This window comes from Python bivittatus, unplaced genomic scaffold (genome assembly GCF_059951505.1).
Source record: "Python bivittatus isolate LINGU-HERP-01145 unplaced genomic scaffold, Pbiv_v1 ctg000480_np1212, whole genome shotgun sequence".
NCBI classification, from domain to species: domain Eukaryota; kingdom Metazoa; phylum Chordata; class Lepidosauria; order Squamata; family Pythonidae; genus Python; species Python bivittatus.
Window position 1 is genome coordinate 107,035,123 of NW_028277075.1, and position 18,491 is coordinate 107,053,613.

Consider the following 18,491-nt stretch of genomic DNA (forward strand, 5'->3'; position numbering starts at 1 on the left):
TCCCTTTTGAAAACATGCAATGAAGCCAGGGCTCTATTCCTTTCCTTTTTTTTTCACAGCAAAAACTGTCAAAGGCTATTTCATCTTAGCAGCACTTCTTGGAATAATCATGCAATCGAGCAACATCATGTAGTCAGATGATCGGTCAGTGCAGGAAGTGCAGAAAACAAGAAGCAGCTTCTGAGTAATTCCCCATTCTGTGGTATGTGGAGCATTTATTGATAAAAAAACAACCCAAGAGCCCCAGGCACAATCTTCAAAAATATATACAACCCCCCCCCCACACACACACACACTAGTAAATGAATCAATGGCTTTATCCCAAACTTCAGATCCTTATCTGTATCATCCTCCCTCCAACTATGTGAGAATATTGGCAGTTTTTAGGATGTCTTCTTAGGGTAAAAATGGGTGGGGATGAGAGAATGCCAGTCCTACGAACTCACTGTAATAATTTCAAAGTAAGAAGTTAACATTTCCCAATGATTTTTTTGCAGACGTTTAGTTGTCAGGAGAAGCAGAGTTGATTATTTATGGAAGGGATATGGAAAATAGGATATTCTTTTGACTATAATAATAGAGTCCTTATTCCTTAAGGGTGTGAATTGCATCAAAGCCTATCTCTTATCAGAACTTAATATTACTCAAAAAAGTGTGGTATAAAAATGGGAAGCATCCTATATTAGAGAATTTGGGGGGGGTGGGGGGTCCTTCATTTGAACTGAAATGCAGTTATGAATTCAGTATCAAAGAGAAAATGTTGGCTTTCTGACCTGCTGTGTCAGATAATAACATATGATAGCTAATATGCAGTGATTTACTCCAAACTTCTTTTTTAAAAAAAATTCTCTGATCCGACACTTTCCCAGATCAGTGCATCTGTTCTTTTGCCCTGTAATGTCCTACTCAGATCATAAGCACCAACACTTGTTTTACTTTATTGCTGCCAGAGGAAATGGCTATTTCATACCTTTCCCTTATTTTTAATAAATCAATCTATATGTTTAATGTTTTTGTCACAGTATCTCTGTATAGGCACATGATGCATCAGTTTCCTGTTACCAGTGACTTTTGGCCTTTTGCTGTATAGTGTGTATAATTAAATTATTATGCCATTATTCTTCTCTTCTCCATATATGCTTCTGCTGCTTTGGTCCAAAACTAGGGTTTGTTACGATGTGATAATACACTAAAAGTAGCAGGAAAGATGCAACTGGAAGCTCATTATGAAAAAGTTAGTTCTGCAGGCACTTTGGACTTCAAAGGTCAGAAGCAGAAGTCAGCTTAAAACAGATCTAAAAACTTTACCTGTCTTAGAAACACCAGAAGCCTGTTAATACTTGTTAATATTGTATGATAGGTTTATGGCAAATAACAATCAATTAACAATCTGGAAACTGTGTTCTGCACAGCCTGAAGTGTTCAGAATTTTGCTTTTACAAGTGTTTACCCCTGCAAGATGTGTTACTTTTTATTATTTCCTGATTTCTTAGACCGCTATCTAACCTTTCCGTTTCTGGAGTTTCAAAATACATTGCCGCTGAGTCTTGCAGAGGTGTCCTCTACTTCAGGCAGTTTTCTCATCTTGAGGTGGGGATCCATGGGCAGGTCCACATTTTAACCTGCAGCTCCACAAAGAAGCTGCCCTGCTTCCCGCATCTGTCCTATCTAGCAAGCAGAACAGTTGGCTCTCTTCCAACCACAGCTTTAAGACTCAGTTGAGAGGGAGATGGTCTTCTCTTTTTTTTTTTAAACTTTAGACTCTTCCCCCACTTTATTCTCTCCCCCCATTTCCACTCCTTTAAGCTGGGAGAGTGATATTCAAAGAGAAGAAAGGGAGGATGAAGATAAAGGATTAATGATGGGCCTCGCCTGCTTCTGAAAATAGAAGACCAAATAGCACAGCAGACATGAAAAGTCCATTTTTGTATAGAATATCGGAGGCTCCACTCCCTGCTCAGGAAAGGAAGTAGAAAAGACAGAGACTACAGGGGAGAGGAGAGAGATGCTGGAGGGGGAAACGGGGGAGGAGGGTAGAGTGACCAAGAGGGCAGAGGGAGCCCAAGGAGACCTCTTTCATCATCAGATCATAGGAGTTTGGAATGCTGTCCTTTCCTACAGAGCAGCAGTACTGAGGAAAGCCAAAATATCACCCTCAGGAACTGCTCTCAGTTTGGTCACATGCTGTCTAGGACACTTAAAGGAAATGGAAGTAAACAATATCTCTTATGCCTACCCAAATTCTGAGTCACTCAAGTTTAAGTACTGGGCTCAGCAAATAAATGTGCAAAAGATGCTGATGCTTTGATAAATCAGAGATTCTTCTATAGAAGATCCACTTTCCCCTCTTCCCACAACAAGCACAATGGAGAAAGAATGGAATGGAAGATTCAATATAAAAATGTTTAAAAAGTGCCTAAATGTTATTCTAACTCCAGACCTTTTTCCTTTTCTTCTCCACCTGGATCAAAAAGTCCTCCACTTAAATCACCCGGATATATTCATAAACACTTGGGAAAAGAGATCTAGCAGAGAACTGCAGGTCAGAAAAAAACACTCAGGGACCTTTATTCTTCCTTACTGTCTGGATCTGGAAAAGCTTTGAATCTGAGATCAGGAAAAAAAAAGTGGTCTCTGAAGAAAAGCTCAAATCCACATCCCACCAGGAAGTTTGCTTCTTTTCAAGTTTGGCACAGCCATATTGGCTACAGCATGTAGGCTAGGTTCATTATAAGACAGACTAAATTGGCTGATGAATACCTGAGAATACCATGGACAACCAAGAAAACAAACAAATGGATCATCAAACAAATCAACCCAGAGTTCTCACTCGAGGCATAAATTACCAGGCTCAAATTATTCTACTTTGGACACATTATGCAAAGGCCTAGCTCTCTGGAGAAGGCTCTGTTGCTGGAAAAGGTGGAAGGAAAGAGAAGAAGAGGACAACTAGCAGCAAGGTGGAGGGATTCAATTACAGTGGTGATGAGTGCACCACTGGAAGACCTGAAAGACCAGGTAGGGACAGATTGTCTTGGAGAAAATTAACTATGTGGTCACTAAACGTTGACCCCAACTTGATGGCACATAATCAATCAATCAATCAATCAATCAATCAAAAACTGGCTGATGAATCTAATCTAGTATCTCAATTTGAAATTCCCTCCCACCTCACCATTACTGGATTTATCTATCAATTTATCAATTGCTGCTTTCCAAGATTCCTTTGGGAAAATATTAAAATCAGTACAGACTACACCTGCTAAGAGTGAGGAAAGAAATAGTATAGCTAATAAACTTTATTATTTTCCTGATAGAATCATAGAATTGTGGAGCAGGAATATATAATTGAGTTTGAAGCCAAGGCTAGAGAACTGCTGATTCAGAGACTAGATTATACATTTGGATAAAGAACTGCAAAGTCTCTCAGCAAGATTGTCAGTTCCTACTTTTGTAGGATCTAGGGTCTTTGAGGAAAAATAGGATTCCCTTTGTCTTACTTACAGCAAAAAATGTCAACTTAATGTCAACTTAAACTCATCCTCTCTTTTCATTCTAAGTTTTGAAACCAAGAGCAAACTCTATGGGCAAGTATAGATGTAGATAGAATAGAATCTCTAGAATCTTCCAAAAGGGTCACAACTCACTTTATCAAGGGAGTGGCAATCACTGCAGCTTTCTAAGGCAATTCCCTAGTTGAAGAAATTTGCAGAGCTATCACATTGGCAACATCACAAACATTTTCTTGGTATTGTAAAATAAGCAAATTGTCACTAATTTCAGCTGAAGCTTTTCTCAGCTGTGGAATTGTATGAATTATATGTAACCATTATATGGCAATGATATAGAAAACTTTGTTGAACTATATAAATAAGACTAATACATACCGACGTTAAAATAGCTAAGTAGGGATTTGCCTTGGCTTGGAAGAGAGAACAGGCCAAACCTAATAATTGCGGCTTCAGCAGATGGCAGTACATAGCCAACCTTGGCTGATATTGAAAGCTAAGCAGGTTTAGCTCTGATTAACATTTGTATAAGGGCCATGTGGGAATTCCATGTCTGTTGGCTAGACTGGGAATCTAAAAATATACTGGAAGAAAATAACAATAAACCACTTCTGTAGTGTGGCTGGGAAAGCTATGTGGATGTGTCCATGAAGTTACCAGGAGTCAAGCTAAAGTAGTTTATAAAAATATTAACTTGAATCATCTGTACTCTGTGTGAGTGATGTTCTACATTTCTTACTACTGAAATGGCCGAACAATTGATGTCTCGGTAGTGTCTCATTTGGACAATCAAAATTTGCAGTAGTTTGTTGGCAGGCCTTCTTGACTCTCTAGATATTTCCTGGACATTTTCTGATTTATTTCTTCCACCAATCTCTACATTGGCTGGGTTTTCACAAACATTATCAGTTCAAACTGCTAGTGCTGACCTTCTGGGCCCTGGGTAGAGGACCACTCAGTTATTTGAGTAAATTGACCAAAATTCATATTGTATACTCAACAATTCAACCATGCAATCAGGGTCACTTAGTTTTTTCTTGTGTCAAAATGGCCACCTCACACCTTCAGAACATGTTCCCATCTTGCTCTGACTCTTAGGAATTGATTCTTTTTTAAACTACACTTGGAGTTTCATTTGTGAGGTTCAAAAAGGCCCTTAAGATGTTGCTTTTTTTCAGTTCAAATTATAATAGTGTTGATAATGTTTGTTGTATTGGTTTTACATACACACGCACTATTGTAATTTTATTGTTTATGTTTGTACTTTACTTAGGTATAAGTGCATATCAAATAAAAATATTAAATATCACTAGTTCCTAAACTTAATAGATACCTTTACAATAGAATCTCTTGATAGTTTCTGGACCATAGCATGTCATGGTCATTCACTGATATAAAACCATCTCAGTTTATAGCATAATAAATATAAAGTTGTTAATTTAGTATGCAAGATACAGAAAAGGCATTTCTGTTTTGAAAATATGACATGTCCTGTTGTTGTTGTTGTTGTTGTTGTTATTCAGGAAATACAATTTTCCTCCTGTTGATTGTTTGTTACCTGTAATATTATGTGTCAATACAGGCAAAAAGAAGAAAAGCATTCTAACTAAGAATAAAACCTGAGGGTTTTAAAAAGAAGATATATTATCTCTTTCATTGGTAACAGACTATTAGAAAGAGGCTTCCAATAATTAAATTGGATAATGACTAATTTAAGATAATAAAATGCAGTTCTTTTATGGTTGAATTCAAGTTGTTATTCAGAGGCTGCCAAACTGGGGGAAGGAGTTTCTTGGTGCTATAAACAGGCCAAATAAGGAATAAAGTAACTGACAAGAGTTAATTTTGGCAATACTGTATTGTACAGGAGACATCTTGAGTGCTGGAATGTAATTCTTTTTAATTTCTCCTGCTCCTATTTGCTGTTTCTCCATTGCTACTCTTAGAGACTGTTATTACATGCTGGTAAAAGAGACAGGATCTTTCTCAAAGTTATATCTAAATTTTTAACATGTTATCATACAGAAATCTCTCAGTCTACTAAGCAAAATTTCAGCTTAAAAGTTTAGCATAAATTTATTCACTATAATCTTAAAGCAATAAGGCTTAAAGAAATTTTTAAAAACTGTGGTGCTTTTAGAGCTGAATCAAAAATTCCTATTCAGAGAATTGGGTGTGTGACCCCTTTGTAATTTTGTTAAGAAGCTGCCAATAGGGCAAAATAAGGATAAAATTAACTAGCAGTGGCAATCCTGCTCCTGCTGTTGGTGTGGTATTACCTTTACTCACCAAATACCACTGCAGAAAACTTGACCTCACTTGGATTTGGCTCCTGAGGATGGCCATTGAGATGTGTGATTAGGTCGGAAGCTATATCAGAATGAGAATAGTGCTTTCTTTCTCAGTTTGTAATTTTGATACTGAAAACATTGCTCACAAAATGGCAGCAACAATTGCAAAATAGAGAGATGAGCAGAGAAAATTTCAACAAATTCGTCCAAATGCTAGTTTTATTTATAACAATTAGGCAATTGACTCTTGGCTTTTAGGCTACTGCAAAGCGCCCGTTGTATAATCTGCAGGATGTAACATAGTGCGCCCATTCACCCATTTAGGATTATAAGAGACATTTATTCAGAGTGCAGGTTATTATTTTTTATTTAATATATAATGCTTCCTCTTTAGTCACATCTTGAAACAGTTTACAATAAAGTTAAAAATGATTAAAATCCAATAATACAATTCAGTGCAAAGATTTACTAAGAATAACCACCGATTGACACCGGAACCATTATCCAGAGTGGTATGCACCCAGTAATGGGCTGGGCTGGGCTCCCCTGTCTTTGGAGGTGTTCAAGCAGAGGCTGGACAGCCATCTGTTAGATTGGTGCTGGAGGTTGAATTTAATGTCCTAAATAGCCATTCCCATTTTATGACACTATGATTCAATAGAGACAGTGGTTCCTCTCCCACTGGCAGAGCTATTAGGAAGCTGAGCTAACATCTGTGGTGGCTATTGACCCCCTTATTTACATTCTTTGTCTTTTGTGCCTTGGAGTCAGTATTGACTCCTGGTGAATGCCTGGACTAGTCCCTGCAGTTTTCTTGGCAAGGTTTTTCAGAAGTGGTTTGCCATTGCCTCTTTCCAAGGGCTGAGAGAAAGTGACTGGCCCAAGATCACCCAGCTGGCTTTGTGCCAAAGGTAGGATTATAACTCATGGTCTCACAGTTTCTAGCCTGATGCCTTAGCCGCTACATCAAACTGGTTCTCTCATTATTTACGTATGTGTTTCAATATAATAGTTCATATTTCTGATGAAGTAGTGGCTGATGCACAAAATTATCCAGGAGATAAAATCTGTTAAGATGTCTCTTTCTCTCTTCCCTTAGTTCTCATTCATTCATTCATTCATTCATTCATTCATTCATTCATTCATTCATTGCCATGCACCTAGAATTGGCATTTGATGAGTCGCAAACAGGCAGACCAGCAGCTCCAAACTCAGTCAGAGACTTAGATGGGAATGGACACCCAAGAGAAAGCCCACAGGCTACCTGGCTGTTGCTGGCTGTTCAAGACCAGCAACTTGACATCTGGTTCAGAGGGACAGAGGCATGCTGTTCTCCTGAGGTGCACATTAGGCATAGCAATCATTATTCTTACCATTTTAAAATTATTTTAAATAAACATGAGCAAATATGTGTGAGCAAATAACTTCTCTGTAGCCTGAATTTTGTTAGCAGATAAAATCATAAGAAAATGGTTTTAAATATTTACTTACTTATTTACTTACTTATGTATTTATTCAATTTAGAGGCCTCTCCATTCTGTTGTGACTCTGGATGGGTGACTTTCAAGATACAATAACTAAAACACAAAAATATCATCAAAAGAGAATCAGGATAAAATCAATTGATTAAAAAAGACCAAAATATCCCACAAGGGGTGAACTACCCTTTCTAACCCAGGACCTGGGAATAGAGCCAGGTTTTAAGGGCTTTTTTAAACAGGGACAGGATGGAATCTTGGGCAGAACAATGTTCCAGACACAGTAGTTGCCACATATTAATGTCTTCCTCTTCATATGGGGGCTCGCAATAAGTACTCCCATTTTTTTTCTTATCTATCATATTTTAGGCTACTTATACAAGGAAGATAAACAGACTCCCCAAAATGGCATTTTCTTTGGTGGATACAAGCCGCAGACCACACAGGAGCCACACTGAAGTGATAGTATCAGGCTGAAATGCTAGCACAAGATTTCTCTGCCTCAAAACACAGCTTAAAACATGAAAGATGAGCCCTTGATTTGCAACTGATTTCCCTGTTAATGACAAATAGGGCAAATGCAATGTTGTTTTTGTTGTTTAATGTTTAAACAAATTATTTTAGCATTTTAGTGAGTGTTTCTATCTCCTGTGACAATAATAAATAAATAAATAATGATTTGTATAATCCAAGGTCTCTGCTGGTAGCAAATTCACACAAAATGGTTATAAGAGATTTACCGTTAACAATGGAGTCATGTGGCAATATGCTGAGGCTATTTTTTATTCTCTCCTCCACCCTGGTAGTAACTTCAACTGATTATCTAGTCAGTGTTTCTCAACCTTGGCAACTTCTGGATGTGTGGACTTCAACTCCCAAAATTCTCAGCAATAGCCATGCAGACAAGGGAACTCTGGGACTTGGAAGCTGCAAGATTGGGAGTCACTGATCTGGAAGATGAAATCCGGTTCATGTGCAATTTTTTAAAAGAGTAAACACTTTTACTGTACTATAGCAATTACATTTGCTGGAGTTTGTATGAAATAACCTTTAGGTCCGGAAGGAACAAAACAATAAGATTTTGCATGCTTTGAAAATGATTCAGAAATGCTTCAAAATATGTGCACCACATTTTTAATGAATTGACTCATTAAAGCTGCTATGTCTTTTTTCAGGCTTGTACAAAAGGGCATACAAGCCACCTTTTTTTGAATCATTAAAGCAGCTTTGGTTTTTTCCACTTTCACATGATTGCTTTGGGTGTTTATAATATAGCCACTTCACTTTACATTTTTCCTTTGCATTCAGAAACGGTTTACCTGTGAAATCAAACAGCAAATGGGCACATCACCATGTTCTATTTAGGTATTCGGAATTGCAGATTGTAAAGATCACTACTTTGATCCGGCAACACAATTTTTGTGTGTAATTCTTGTTGCTATTTCTTGAAATGCCACTTTCTTAATTAATCGTTATACTGCTTCAGAGGTATAGTTTTAAGTTGTTTTATTAAAAAAAGAAAAACAGAACAGTTTTTAGATCAGCAAAATATATTCTTGTACTGCCCATTCAAATTTCACATAGTGTTAATTTTCCAGCGTACTAACAATTATGATACAGTAGTAAAGCTATGAATTTCTCAGAGGTGTGCTTCCAAAATACTGAAAAACTTTCATGCATTCATCACATTCTTACAAAGCTGGAGACACATGCCTTCTTTGTATCTTCTTCAATTTAACCTCTGTGTCTGGGACGACAGATATATCATAGCTTACTTCTTCATAAGCAGCAATGTTATTTATAGCTCTTACCCCATTGTTCCAGGATGCATGGGTGTGTTTTGCCCCCAACATCTCAATATCGAGTATAGCAAATTAATGCAATTTTTAATTTAGTTTTATTTCTCATGTACCCAGTATCCTTATGTTTCTATGTTGTTGTTCAGTCGTTAAGTCGTGTCCGACTCTTCGTGACCCCATGAACCATATTGCGCCAGGCCTTCCTGTCCTTCACTGCCTCCCTGAGTTTGCTCAGTAAGATATGACGCCGGAAGATGAGCCCCTCAGGTCGGAAGGTGTCCAATATGCTACTGGGGAAGAGCGGAGGGCAATCCAAGTAGCTCCAAAAAGAGTGAAGCAGCTGGGCCAAAGCCAAAAGGAGGTTCAGCTGTGGATGTATCTGGAAGCGAAAAGAAGGTCCGATGCTGTAAAGAACAATAAAGATTGAAGGCAAAAGGAGAAGAGGACGGCAGAGAATGAGATGGTTAGATAGCATCACTGAAGCAATGAGCATGAAGCAATAAGCAATGTTTCTATAGACCTGGTGAAAATGACCAAAGTAAATTAGTAAACTCAGGAATTTAACAGAAGAGAGAATTCTTTTGACTCCCAAATATAAAGTTGTTTGCAATACCTGGCCCAGCTGAGATCTAAAACTGTGCTATCTCCCTTTAGTTTCAGAAAACTGTCTTGAACAGAAGCAGAAACCACCACGTCGAAGATGTCAGCAGCCCAAAGTGCTGAATAGCCCTGAGGACAACATATATTATAACCAGTTAAATGTAAGTTCAAAGTGGCCATACAGCTGTTTTACCGGCTTTGTTTCCCATTAATAATCCTGGTATTAATACCTGTTCTAAGCCTACCAGCCCCGCCCCGCCCCAGTGCCCTCTCCCCACTCCTGCCCCGGAGTTCTTCAGCTCTCGCCTTGAACATGTGCTTATGCTCTTTATCTGTTGCTTTCATGTCAGGATGTCTGCCTTCACGGTGAATAATTGATGTGGTTTATCAAAGACGAGCAAGATGCATGCTTCATCAGGCTCGCTTGAGCCCTTTGATCAAAAAAATTATGCTGTGACTTCTGATATTATCAGCATCTGCTTGCATTCAACACAAAATCACTTTGAATTAAAAATTAACGACTTGCTGCTTTGCTTTGACTGTGTGTTGTTGGCCCTCTCCGCAGGGAACTCTAGGATATCAAGGGAGCAAAAGGAAGCCAAGAAAACTTGGGTAAATATCCATCTTCTTAGTTCTAAGCAACAGTAAACAGAAGAAATCCTTTGTGAGATTACAGGAAAGGCACAAACTTTCTAGAGCAATTTCTGAAAATCAACAGCAAGCTTCTCTCTTTTCAGTAGCTGTGGGCATTTTGCTACTGATGCAAAAGGAAAGTCTGCCTCAAATGTGAGCTGTATACTCACGGGACAAACAGTCTTTCCTGGGGAAAAATCTTCTTCTCAGCAAAATGCAGGCAGTTCGGTTCACAATGAATTTGCTGAAAGTAGCCAGTGGTGGGTCTTGTCAAAGCAAAGACCTGCAAACTGTGAACCCAGACATGACAGGAGGGACAGCAGTTCAGAAATCCTCCTGATCCACAGTATAAACTAACTGGAGGGGAAAAGATAAGAAGGAAGGTCATCTGTTTCTACAAAGAGCAGTTCTTGGCTATTCTTTCTTGGCTCTTGTGCAAGGGCTGTTTTTTCATATGACATTCATTTTATTGTTATGGTGACAAGCATTATGCCACTAAGTATGTTGAGCTATATCTTTGAATGTGCTGGCTGGAAATACTGAAAAGTGTAGCCCAGAAGACCTGAGGGCTTGGGGAAGACCACTTTATAAAGAGACACTTTTTTTTGTAGGGAAAATCATGATGCAATGCCCTCTGCATTATTTCTGGCAATACCAGAACCATATTAGGCAGTAAAGCATGCTAAACACATGAATATAATTTAACCTGAGCCCTCAAAAGCTATATCAAATATAGACTGTTCCTTAAATATCCTTTAGGTTTATCTTGCGATTTCCTTTTGTAGACTGGAATCCATTGTAGATATACTGTTTATTTATGTGTTTGAACACTTTTAATAGAAATGGCCTCATTTTACTCCTATTTAGAAAACACAAGTCTTATTTTACACATCCATGCCATGTCTATCACTAATGTCATATCAAAACAGTTGGTGATATAAGTATGTGAGTATTAAACAAATGGAGGTAGAAGACACCTCCATGCACCAAAGCAAATTATCCAGTTTTCTCCTGTTCTTCCTTGACATAATCACTTCTGTATCAAATGCCAGACTGGCCAAGAAAGTCTCCTAAACTGTCAGAAAAACCTGTAAGAAACATGTGGTGCATCAAGAAAAAGGTGTCAGCAAATTTTCATTGCATGAATGGAAGTCCACTTATAGTTCTCTAGAACTTGTCCACCACATTTAAACAATCCAGAAGTTGTGATAGTTTTATGTTATCTATGTATGCACATTATGCTTTATGTCATTGTTTGGATGTTTTATCATGGATCAGTCAAGGAGAACAACTTTATTCTAATCTTAGAATAAAGTCTTATTATGTAGTCTTATTATGCTTGAAGATGTTACTGAAAATACATCAAGAAGAGATTCTTGATAGACGATATGAACACCTACTGTATATAAGAAAAGATCTGAGGGGTAACATCATAGGACCAATCAGTTGCTTTTAAGAAGTCCATAAGCGGAACTTGGGAGCAGTAGTTCTCTTCCACATGTGTTTCCCAGCAACTGATGTTAAAGAGGCATCTTCCTTCAGGAGATAATAGATAGCCATCATAACTAGAAGCCATTGATAACTTTATCCTCCATGAACAAAGAAGTATTTGAGCTGTTTTTGTGATTTACGCTTGATAAAATGCTCTCTACTGATACAATAATCCAGAGGATCAAAATGGGATTTCCCAAGATTCTCCCACCTAAGCAAGTGGTGTGTTGAAGATTCATGTCCAGCTGAGAGTACCAACCACCTAATTAAAATCTGAAATTGCCATAAATCAAAGCCAGAGCCTTCCACTGTGCTGAGTAAGCATCTGGAATTGATGCAGAAGATTTGCTGCAGTGAGAAATACCATGCTCTCAGGTCCTCTAGGAAAGCTGGATTCTTCACCAACCTCTGTTAGATATCCACCCTGAAATAATGTTTGCTCTTCCAATAAGACCAAGGCGTTTCTTGTACCAATTAAACAAAAATACCTAGAAATATGATGTGCTATTTAAAATGCTTTATTTTTTTTTAATTTTCCTTAGTCAAATAAAAATGCTTGATTGGGAAGATGAGTATTACAAGTCATTATCAGTGGTAGACTCTATCACAGAAGACAATGCATTTCAACCCTTTCCTTCCTCCCAAGGAATGTCCTTTCAAAGCTGAACTTTTGCTACCTAACTCCTTCAGTGCAAGGCTGGTAAGGAACCCAAGATGTGTTTCTCATTTCTAGTTTATGTATGGGTATGTATATATGGGTGTGTAATGTGCACATATGTATATGTTAGAAAAAAATCGGCCAAGTAGTGGTATCTGCTACGCTGCTCAAATCAGTCTATTCCAAAGAGGGAAATCTATATCCTAAATCACCCAAACCACAGGCATAGTACCTCAGAAGACTTGACTTAATTTGTAATGCAAGGAAGATTAGTCCACCAAAGGAGACCATTAACAGCCATTTAAAATGCAACATAAGGGCGGGGCGGGGGTTGTTTTTGTTAGGTTTACATTATCGTGCAAAAGAGTATTCAGTGGTAGAACTTGGAGCTCTTATTTTTCTCAGAAGAGAAGGAAAAACTTCTCAAAAGCCTACATAGTAAAATAGTTAATAACATATGAGGAAAGCACTTATATTAGCATTCTGTAGCATCTTTTGAACTGCAGCAGCAAAACCAGAGCAAGGGCAACTACTTCATACGACCTCAGAAAATCAAATTCTGTTGTCTCTTCTTCACATAAGAGTCTGGGTACATCAGACCAAGGATCCATCTAGTCCAGCATTTTGTTTACACAGTAATCAACCAGCTAATACTTCAGAAGCTCACAGGCAGGACAGGGAGGGGCAGCGTTTTCCCGCTAGATTTTCCCAGAAACTAGCATTCATAACTAGACTGCCTCTGCTATCAGAGGACTGGATGACCATTGTGCCTGGTCACCATGGTTGATCCTCTCCATCATGGGTTTGCCCAGCTTCACAAACTCTACAGTTGAGTTATGCACTTTGTGAACAAACTCTTCCTTTCTTGCTGAATCATTATGCATCACTGAGCATAATGGGACTTCATTCTGAGGATCACACTGCTTGTCCTGTTTTATCAATTCAATCCCATTCATGTTTTCTCAGAAGTAAGCTCCATTGACTTACTTCCCAGTTAACATGTACTGGGCTACATGTTGCAGCTTTTGGAAAGCTCTTGTGCTTCAGATTTTCTGCTATTTTCTACAGTATTTATTATTTTAGATATTCTGTGAATAGTACCAGTAAAAACAGGAAATTTAAAATTGTGCAAACAATCAACATTTTTAATGTCAACATGAAGGTACAGGAAGTAGTCATTTGGAGTCTAAGTACAGTGGTACCTCTACTTACGAACGCCCCTACTTACGAAATTTTCAAGATACGATCAGCTCCGGCCCCAAAAATTTACCTCTACTTACAAACTCGCCTCGACTTACAAGCCATTTTCCGCCCGTTCCACGTGGTCCGCGGCCATTTTTCCGCCCATTCCACGTGGTCCACAGCCATTTTTCCGCCCGTGCCACGTGGTCCGCGGCTATTTTTCCACCCGTGCCACGTGGTCCGCAGCCATTTTCCACCCGTTCCACATGGTCCGCGGCCATTTTCCGCCCGTTCCACGTGGTCCGCGGCCATTTTCCGCCGTTCCACGTGGTCCGTGGCCATTTTCCGCCCGTTCCACATGATCCGCGGCCGTTTTTCTGCCCCTGACGCGTGGTCTGCGGCCATTTTTTCTGCCCCTGACACGTGGTCCGCGGCCATTTTTCCGCCCCTGACGCATGGTCCGCAGCCATTTTTCCGCCCGTTCCACATGGTCCGTGGCCGTTTTTCCACCCCTGACGTGTGGTCCGTGGCCATTTTTTCCGCCCTGCCGCGTGGTCAGCGGCTGTTTTTCCGCCCCTGACACGTGGTCCGCGGACGCCGGAACGGATTAACGGTAATTACATTGAACCTTATGGGAAAATTTACTTCGGCTTGCGACCAACCCGACTTGCGATCAGAGTCACGGAACGGATTAAGTTCGTAAGTAGAGGTACCACTGTATTATCAGTGCTGGCTCTTCTTCTCTATAACAACTCTGATGCATGCACAGCCATTTCCAAATTAGGAGAAGTAGTACATGTTCTGAACCAGTGTCTGGATATGGAGATGGGTAGATAAAGACCAATAAACCAAGACTGAAGCTTGACAAGACAGACACTTCTCAGACAGTGATTCCTGGGTACAGGAACTGGGTTCTGGAATTGGGTACAAAGTGTTGCATTCCATTGGAAACAATAGATTTTTTGCTCCTCCTAGATACATCATTGTCATGGGAGGCTCAAGCAACCACAGTGGTCAACTTTGCCCTTTGCTGAACTGCAGTCTAGTTACTGTTGTTAATGTTCTGAGAACTTCATAGTTAGATTACTGAAATACACTCTATGTGGGACTCCTCTTGTGCTTGATCTGAAACCTGCAGATAGAGCAGAATGTGGTGGGTTGCTGAGAAGAGTGATTGGTCATGCAGATGTTCCTTTGTGGAAGAACCTCTCCAGCTGCCAATTAGCCAATGTGGAGTCCTTGGTGTTCTCTGAGCTTGGTTGTTTGCTTGCAGACATCTAGTTGGGTAATGAAATGTCTGCAAGCAAACAACCAAGCTCAGAGAGCATCAAGGACTTCACAGCTACAAATGTTCTCTTCTGTTGGAATTAGCTAATGGTTTTACATATAAGACCCTGAACAATTTTGGATCAGGAAACTTTATTGTGACAAATTGGTTAAGTTGCTAAGGTCATCAGGGAAAGTCTTGCTGCGTGTGCCAAGATCGGCAGAGTATCCCTTGTGGTGATTCCTAGGCAGGCCATCTCCATGATGGCACCTGCAGTCTGGAAGGTTCTTCCCACTGAACTGGGCAAGGCATCACCATGACATCTTTGATGCTCCTTTGTCTTTATCAGGCCTTACCTGGAGCAATGATAGGTGATAGTTCAGTTCTGCTTTTTGTTTTCCTTTCCTCTTTTTTTTAATGACTGAGTAAAAAACCCACAAGAACATCGCTAAGAAGATGAGTGTAGCATGGGATCACACATCCTGAGTCAGCACACCTGAGTCCTGCTTCAAAACTCCTTTTTCAAAACAAAAATGTAGTTTCTGAAAAAACTGACCAGTAAAAAATGCAGAGACAAATAAAACAAACCGATTGAAGCTATTATAGAAGAGCATAGAATTTTCTGTCAGAATAACTTAAGTAATGTTAAATGAGGGTTTTCTTTAGACCACACTTTTTGGTTAGAAATAGTAGGGGTATGCTGTTGTGTTCAAAGATGATTGGCTATATCCAGGGGTAGCATTATCCTAGTGCAAAGTGCATGTGTTTGTGCAAAGAACATTGATAGAACCAACCCAATCTGCCTAGATAAGTGCAGTTATGGGTCTGTTTACCATAATTTTGTCCACTTTGACTGACAGATACCCCACCCTTATGCAGAGTGAAGCAACTTCCTCAGGGGACAGTTCTGGGTTATCTTGAAGGGGCTGCAAATTATATCCACAGAGTGTCATTAAAAAAAAGTCAAGATGGCGGCCACAATGGTGCAGTCGAAGCTCTGCCTTTGTGACACAGGTAGAAAGCAGGTGCAGTTTCAATCAACCGGCATGGATGCCAACTTGGCTTTTGTTTACGACACCTTGTGGACCCCCCTGCTGCATATTGTTGTTTAATTTGTTGTTCTTGTATTTTTACTGCCAACAACAGTAAATAGGTGCTGAGAGATTTTCTGCTTTCTGAATGTGGATAATTTGACTGAGATATGGCTATTTTTGATGTGAGGGAAACGGATTCATTCGCTGCTCTGTTTTAAAGAACAAAGTATCTTTCAGTGGCCAGAAAGGGGGTTCTCCATTTTCTCAGCTCTGCTCACTCAACTCCTTTACTGGAAATTTTAGGGATTTCATGGGACTTCTGCTTTCAAAGTGTGTGCTGTGCAAGCAAGTTTAATTAGAAGTGGGAAGGTGCTCCATCCTTCATTGGATCATGAGAGAGTGCTGTAGCCAGCAACTGACTTTATAACTCAGAGCTTTGAACAAAATCTACAGAAAAATACATTCATATAAATGTTGTTGTTGTTGTTGTTGTTTAGTCGTTAAGTCGTGTCCGACTCTTCGTGACCCCATGAACCATATTGCGCCAGGCCTTCCTGTCCTTCACTGCCTCCCTGAGTTTGCTCAGTTTCATGCTCATTGCTTCAGTGATGCTATCTAACCATCTCATCCTCTGCCGTCCTCTTCTCCTTTTGCCTTCAATCTTTCCCAGCATCAGGGTCTTTTCCAAAGAGTCCTCTCTTCGCATTAGGTGACCAAAGTATCTGAGCTTGAGCTTCATTATCAATCCTTCCAATGAGCAGTCAGGGTTGATTTCCTTTAAGATTGACTGGTTTGACCTCCTAGCAGTCCAGGGGACTCTCAAGAGTCTTCTCCAGCACCACAGTTCAAAGGCATCAATTCTTCGGCGCTCAGCCTTCTTTATGGTCCAGCTCTCACAGCCATACATTACTACTGGAAAAACCATAGCTTTGACTATGCGGATCTTTGTTGGCAAGGTGACGTCTCTGCTTTTTAATATGCTATCTAGGCTTGCCATAGCTTTCCTCCCAAGGAGCAAGCGTCTTTTAATTTCATGGCCGCAGTCTCCGTCTGCGGTGATCTTGGAGCCCAAATAAATGAAGTCTGTTACTGCTTCCATTGCTACCCCTTCTATTTGCCAGGAATTGATGGGTCCAGATGCCATGATCTTAGTTTTTTTAATGTTGAGTTTCAAGCCAGCTTTTGCACTCTCCTCTTTCACCCTCATCAAGAGGCTCTTTAGTTCTTCTTCACTTTCTGCCATGAGGGTGGTATCGTCTGCATATCTGAGGTTGTTGATGATTCTCCCTGCAATCTTAATTCCGGCTTGTGATTCTTCCAGCCTGGCATTTCTCATGATGTACTCTGCATATAGGTTAAATAAGCAGGGTGACAGTATACAGCCTTGTCGTACACCTTTCCCTATTTTGAACCAATCGGTTGTTCCATGACCGGTTCTAACTGTTGCTTCTTGGCCCACATACAGATTTCTCAGGAGACAGGTAAGGTGGTCTGGTACTCCCATCTCTTTAAGAACTTGCCACAGTTTGTTGTGATCCACACAATCAAAGGCTTTTGCATAGTCAATGAAGCAGAAGTAGATATTTTTCTGGAACTCTCGTGCTTTCTCCATGATCCAGCGAATGTTGGCGATTTGATCTCTAGTTCCTCTGCCTCTTCGAAACCCAGCTTGTACATCCGGTAGCTCTCGGTTCATGTATTGCTGAAGCCTAGCTTGTAGGATTTTGAGCATAACCTTGCTAGCATGTGAAATGAGTGCAATTGTGCGATAGTTTGAGCATTCTTTGGCATTGCCCTTCTTTGGAATTGGAACATAAACTGACCTTTTCCAATCCCGTGGCCACTGTTGCGTTTTCCAAACTTGCTGGCATATTGAGTGCAGCACTTTAACACCATCATCTTTTAGTATTTTAAATAACTCGGCTGGAATACTGTCATCTCCACTAGCTTTGTTGTTAGCAATGCTTCCTAAGGCCCACTTGACTTCACTCTCTAGGATGTCTGGCTCAAGGTCAGTGATCACACCAGCGTGGACATCAGGGACATTAAGATCTTTCTTGTATAGTTCTTCTGTGTATTCTTGCCACCTCTTCTTAATCTCTTCTGCTTCTGTTAGGTCCCTGCCTTTTTTGTCCTTTATCATGCCCATCTTTGCACTAAACGTTCCTTTCATATCTCCAATTTTCTTGAAGAGATCTCTAGTCTTCCCCATTCTATTGTTTTCCTCGATTTCTTTGCATTGTTCATTTAAGAAGGCCTTCTTATCTCTCCTTGCTATTCTCTGGAAATCTGCATTCAGTTGCTTGTATCTTTCCCTTTCACCCTTGCTTTTCACATTCCTTCTTTCCACAGCTATTTGTAAAGCCTCATCAGACAGCCATTTTGCTTTCTTGCATTTCTGTTTCTTTGGGATGGTTTTAGTTGCTGCCTCCTGTACAATATTACGGACCTCCGTCCATAGTTCTTCAGGCACTCTGTCTACCAAATCTAATCCTCTAAATCTATTCATCACCTTCACTGTGTACTCACAAGGAATATGATCTAAGTCA

The 18,491-nt window shown here is 39.9% G+C and overlaps 1 protein-coding gene across 1 annotated transcript in view; it reads left to right on the top strand.

The window, feature by feature from the left end:
• The window catches only part of MYO3B (myosin IIIB), a 243,282-nt gene extending 230,800 nt beyond the window's left edge, over positions 1-12,482 (top strand). The window contains exons 32-34 of the mRNA XM_088145192.1: positions 9,732-9,838; positions 10,243-10,289; positions 12,344-12,482. Of these exons, the coding sequence (XP_088001318.1) occupies positions 9,732-9,838; positions 10,243-10,289; positions 12,344-12,467 (278 nt within the window). The 3' untranslated portion in view covers positions 12,468-12,482. The remainder of the gene's footprint in view (positions 1-9,731; positions 9,839-10,242; positions 10,290-12,343) is intronic.
• Positions 12,483-18,491: the final 6,009 nt, after the last annotated feature.